We start from the raw sequence: 5,392 nt of genomic DNA, 5'->3' as shown, positions 1-5,392 counted from the left end.
AAATCGGGCTTCACGGAAGGAGCCTCGGCGGTGAATTAGGCATTTAAACAAACTCAGGAAAGGGCGGCGGGTGACGGCAAACCATAAAACAAATAAAACAAAACTCTGACCTGTCACCAACAAAATAAACACCCCAACTAACTTAACTAACGGTGGTGGAAGGCCACCCAGAATAACAAAACTTAAACAAATCTGTCTGTCTGCTCTATGACTTACCTCACAAACAAAACAACACTCAAACCGACACCCATAAAGCTATTGTACTATACATCAAACAATCTACGTGTGTGTGCGAAGGATATGTGGCTAGGCTACAAAGCTAACTCCTAAAGCCCACAGATTCCCAAATACAACAACAACGAACAGATTATAGCAGCTGAAAACACAAACGGAGCGAGGCGGACTGCTCAGGTTAAATCACAGCCGCCATTGCTCTTGACTCCGTGCAGTTTTTAAAGGTTCAGACGAGGGGCCGGTGAAGCGGTGATTGGCCGGAACCGATGACGACAGCGAGGGGGCCGGCCGACCAGCAAGCGAGGGAACACTGAACAGCAGCAGAGGAGAGCGGGCTGGAGGCGTGGTCCGCCGGGGATTCCCTCCAGAAGAGCAGACAATTAGACACACACATAAATGATTGACAAGTGCTGGCCGAATAATTCCCATAATGACATGCACAGCACATTAAACACAGAAAATAAATGTACTAAGGTCCGGAGACCGTAACAATGCAGCCTTTGATGTCCTAAACAGCCGCAACCCACTTGGAAAAGGACCCAGAGCACCCATCAAGCCAGCAACTAAACTCCGTGCTAAGGGGTATTTTAGAAGAAACAGAGTCACTTCTCCGTGGGCTCAAAATGAAAGGGAGAGACAATAGACTTGTACATATGCACTCCACACAGAAGAAGACACCCATCTATGGTTTCATAGCTTGTTGCAGGAGTGTGATGGGCATCTACAAAGACCTGGTAGAGCAGCCAACTGCCCCATGCTGATAGCTTCTGACCTACAAACTCTGTCAGGACCACTTGGAGCTGTTCTTCTCTGCAATCAGAGCTCGTGGAGGTTACAACAACAACCCCAATGTAAGGCAGTTTTGAGGAGCATACAAGCGCCTCCTTGTAAGGCACCAAGTGAAAAAGGGCACAGGCAACTGTCTCCTTCGTGACAACACAACCATCCTGGACTCAACACCTGTGACTGTGAACATCGCACGCACAGTGGATGTGGAGCCTGTGGAAGTGCTTGTGCCTGACGATGACACCGTCTCTGACCTTCCAGATGTTGACAATCTGTCTGAGTACAAGGAGGCAGCAATCTCATACATCACAGGCTTCATTGTAAAAAAGATGAAACAGAAGCTTACTTGCATGCCTTGCTCACAAGCACTGACATCAGATGACTTGGTGCATCGATTCCTGACTTTGAAGGACAGTGGTGGCCTACAGAAACCATCACCTGGCATCACCACAGATTGCCAAGCTACTGAAAGATGCTTCCAGCAGCTTCTAACAACCAATGGGGGAAAGGCTCCACGAGGAAGAGGAACAACAGAAGCCACTGTCACCCAGGTTCTTTCTGATTGTTCGGAGAAGAATCTCTTCCCACAGCTGCACAGCCACATGTTTGACATGTGTGTTGAAGCTAACCATGTCCATATTCTGGTGAAGATGGATTCCGCGTGGTACTGCAAAATTCGGCTAAATCATATAGCAAGGTGGGAGACAGATAAAGTAAAAGAAGGCAAGGTAGTCCACAAAAAACTTAATCTCCATTTTTTTTTCCATTTATCTACCCCAGTCCAGCCGCTGATTCCACTACAACACTCGGTTTGAAAGAAAGGCATTTTTCATAATTTCTGGGAATTTTAGTAGGAATGTTAATCAATCAAAGAGACTCAAAAACAACATTTTGATTATCTGTGATACAGTAAAATTATATGAAAAATAACTATGGCAAAATGAACGCTGCTAGAATAGACACACACACACACACATCTCACTGTACATTATTAATGATAGAAATCCACAGTCCTATTTTTACATAGAAAGTCTATCTCAGGTAAGACCTCACCAAACTCACCTACAGCCTCTTTATTTAGGGTCGTTGCACAGTACACAATACCAAGGGGTATCTGTGTTTGGTGTCGTTGCCACTGTCATTCCAAGGCACTGCGTGTGAAACCATTTTGTGCAAGTTTCACACTGAATCTACAGGGATAAATTCATTAAACATATTGCTACCTCTACGTAATGCATAAAAGTATATAATATTTGAATAATTTAATGTTGTGTCTGGTTCTTAACCCCAGATTATGTACTGATTATCCACTATTCAGATTATCTATTGATGTCTAAATCTCACCCAGACAGCATCAACAGCAGTCTTGGGCAGGTCCTCATTGCCCAGAAGAAACAGAACTCATCCTTTGAAACTGCAAAAAAGAAAATACAGGTCTTTATTACTGTTAAGTTTGTAGGAAGTGTTTGACATATCAATGTAATATTTTGAGCAATACCTGATCCTTTCAGAATTTCTTCTGCCATGTCTCTTCTTAGATTTTGAAGAGATTTTTTGGATGTGTTAATGTGAAACCTCTTTGGGATGTTTGGAAACTGTGTCACGGTCATCTTGGCCATCTGTAGAGATGGCAAAACAACACGTGTACTGTGTATGATCATCTTACATAGTAAAATGCTGTATTTCTATTTCTACTTTGCACGGAGCATTGGAACAAAAACAATTTCCCCCCGGGGATTAACAAAAACAATTTCCCCCCGGGGATTAATAAAGTATTCTGAATCTGAATCTGAATCTGAAAACTACATGCTGTTTTATCATAAAGAAAACATATTGCATAGAATCACCTGCATGACAAAGATCCCACAACTGGTGTCATCTTTCTGGAAGGTGTGGGTTATCTTGCCAGGCTGCCACTTGATGTTAACCCAGTCCTCCTTTCCAAGTCTGTTCCGGCGCATTTTGAAATACTGTCTACAGGTTGAAAGTAAAATACATTTTTGCTTTACCTTTGCGCTTACTCTATGGCTTGACAGAATGTGTTTGTAACCTATTTACTTCCCATAATCTATTTAATATTACCCAAATCTGTAGCCAGCCTTTCTGGAGTCCTCAACTTCATTTGACCCTTGTAGAGGATCAACCACAAAAATGTGGTTTGAAAGGGCATGAAGATACTGTAACATGAAAAGGTAGCATCATTAAACCATATACCATCTTCAAATGTGTCATTAACAACAACAGCAACAATAATAAAACTAGAAAAGCACTCAGAGAGTGCAGACCTCCACCAAGTAGCTGATATTCCCTCCCCCTCTGCATCATATTTTGCAGCCTGCATCACAAATATATGCCTTCACTATGGAGAGACTGTGGTGTATTTATTTCGTTTTTATTTTGTACCAACACAGAATATAATGTTTTTTTTTGTATTTCTCACTTTCTTTTTTTTCCAACACAGAACATTAATTTCAACTTTTTTAAACAATATTTCTAGCAAGTAGAACAAGATGTGCTTTCTGGCCACCAGATGGCGCTATTTTCACCGTGTTAATTGCTGCTGAGGCTGTCAGACCATAGACTTTATTTATTATTTTATCCCCTTTGCTTAAACTAATCACCACCAAAATTTTATCATCTGTTCTTTGTCCCATTTTCCACATTTCCTGAAAATTGCATTAAAATCCGTTCATAACTTTTTGAGTTATTTTGCAGACAAACAAACACACAGACAAACAGACCAACACTGGCAAAAACATAACCTCCTTGGTGGAGGTAACAATAAGATTCATTTATGTAAAACTTCAAAACAGCAGTTGACAACTTGATGCACAGTAAGCCTCTCATTGTCTGTGAGTAGATTAATTATAAAATTTGATAAAAGTACATGAACTTTTATTAAAAGATTCAGCTAATAGTAATCTATGTAGTTTTATTTACTTGATTATAGGTATTCATAAACCTTTATAGCAATTGCAAGGTTGATAACATTTAAATGGACAAACCATGAGCCATACATAAATGCTGTAAAGACACATAGTACTATAAGTAGCTTTATACTCACCACAAACTTCCAGTGCACATTTCTTATGTTGACAAATCCAATGGCTCCATCATAGTCATCAAATGTGACCTGACAAAATGTGTGAAAATGGAAAAAGGACTGTATTTCTTTTGTAATATACTGAACCAAAAAACAAAGATTTCATGATGAGAATATATTATGAATTTTCCTCCACTGGACCAACCAAAAAGGTGAAGTGGCTATTGTAAATGTATTGGTTAAAAACAAGACTACTAAAGTGTTAATATAATAATGATTACACTCACCTTTTTTAACCCTTGCCTTGCCATCTGCTCTCTTGTGCCATGTACAATTGCACCCACGGTGTAGTGATTCATGAGGTACAGTCGGCCAGCAGTATCCTTAGAATTGAGGATGGCTCTAATGTAACATTCTATCACCTTTTGGAGAAAATTAATCACACAAAAATATTGGTATGTTGGTAATGGTAGTGTAGAGACTAAAGTTAAGTCATATTTAATCACATTGTTGTCAACATGTTTGAGAATGGGTCATTGATGCAACACTTTAGCTAAAGACTGGTTTGTCTGAAGTCGCACTCCAGACCTTCTTTCACGACAATCAACTTGTTAAATCATTTTATGCAGCACAACTCATAACATTTTCACATAATTTTTAAAGGATTGATCCATCAACAAGTAGATTAATTTTAGATAAATCTGTGACATCAGTTCTGATGAGAAACTTGCCTCGCCTATGATGAGTTCATCAGGCCTCAAACTCTGAAATTCTCTGTGCCGCAGGGTGTAATTGTGCTTCTGTTCAGCATGTCGTACAACAGCCACAACAACTTCAGTTGGTTTGCATGTCCAAAGGGCATCAACCTACAAGGATATGAACAATGAAACTGCAATCACTTCATACAGCATTTGCAATACTTTCAACATTTAACTGTCCTAAGTCTGTAATCTCTTTTAAGTCCCTTCTTAAAACATACTTTTATCGGACAGCCATTCCTGATTTTACTTGGGGTTTTATCTGTTTTTGTGTTTTTTGGACTTTTGTTTTAAACCTGATGTTTTTATGACTTCTTTATCTTTGCCTTTGTGAAGCACTATATAATGTAGTTTTTGAGAAGTGCTCTATAAATAAAGATTATTATCATAATAATATTATTGTTATAGAGAAAGCTGCCATTAAACTATCCCACATCGTTCTGTATTCATGAATATTTTCTCACATTATTTAAAATTCTGTCAGTATTTTATGGGAGACTGTGTCCTGGGGTGAACACACCTTGGATGTGAATACAACTGCCTCACTGATGCTTAATGTTTCCAAATGCTT

General features: G+C 39.5%; 1 protein-coding gene across 1 annotated transcript; it reads right to left on the bottom strand.

Annotated features, from left to right (window-relative positions):
- Positions 1-2,001: 2,001 nt before the first annotated feature.
- Positions 2,002-4,481, bottom strand: LOC126404428 (uncharacterized). The gene is made up of 7 exons (XM_050067628.1): positions 4,351-4,481; positions 4,085-4,153; positions 3,103-3,197; positions 2,868-2,994; positions 2,519-2,639; positions 2,365-2,434; positions 2,002-2,210 (listed from the first exon to the last, which is right to left on the bottom strand). The coding sequence occupies exons 1-7, from the start codon at positions 4,420-4,422 to the stop codon at positions 2,159-2,161; spliced, it is 606 nt and encodes a 201-aa protein (XP_049923585.1). The 5' UTR covers positions 4,423-4,481; the 3' UTR covers positions 2,002-2,158.
- Positions 4,482-5,392: the final 911 nt, after the last annotated feature.

This window comes from Epinephelus moara, chromosome 17, assembly GCF_006386435.1.
Source record: "Epinephelus moara isolate mb chromosome 17, YSFRI_EMoa_1.0, whole genome shotgun sequence".
Taxonomy (NCBI): Eukaryota; Metazoa; Chordata; class Actinopteri; order Perciformes; family Serranidae; genus Epinephelus; species Epinephelus moara.
Note: the sequence above shows the minus strand (reverse complement) of the source record. Positions and strands in the feature narration are given on the sequence as shown.

Bases quoted from the DNA above. Each gene is read 5' to 3' on its own strand.
- LOC126404428 (XM_050067628.1), bottom strand. From the start codon at position 4,422: ATGAATCACTACACCGTGGGTGCAATTGTACATGGCACAAGAGAGCAG. The intron at 4,154-4,350 runs GTGAGTGTAATC...ACATTTTGTCAG, and splicing joins CAAGGCAAGGGTTAAAAAAG to GTCACATTTGATGACTATGA. The intron at 2,995-3,102 runs GTAATATTAAAT...TTCAACCTGTAG, and splicing joins AAGGCTGGCTACAGATTTGG to ACAGTATTTCAAAATGCGCC.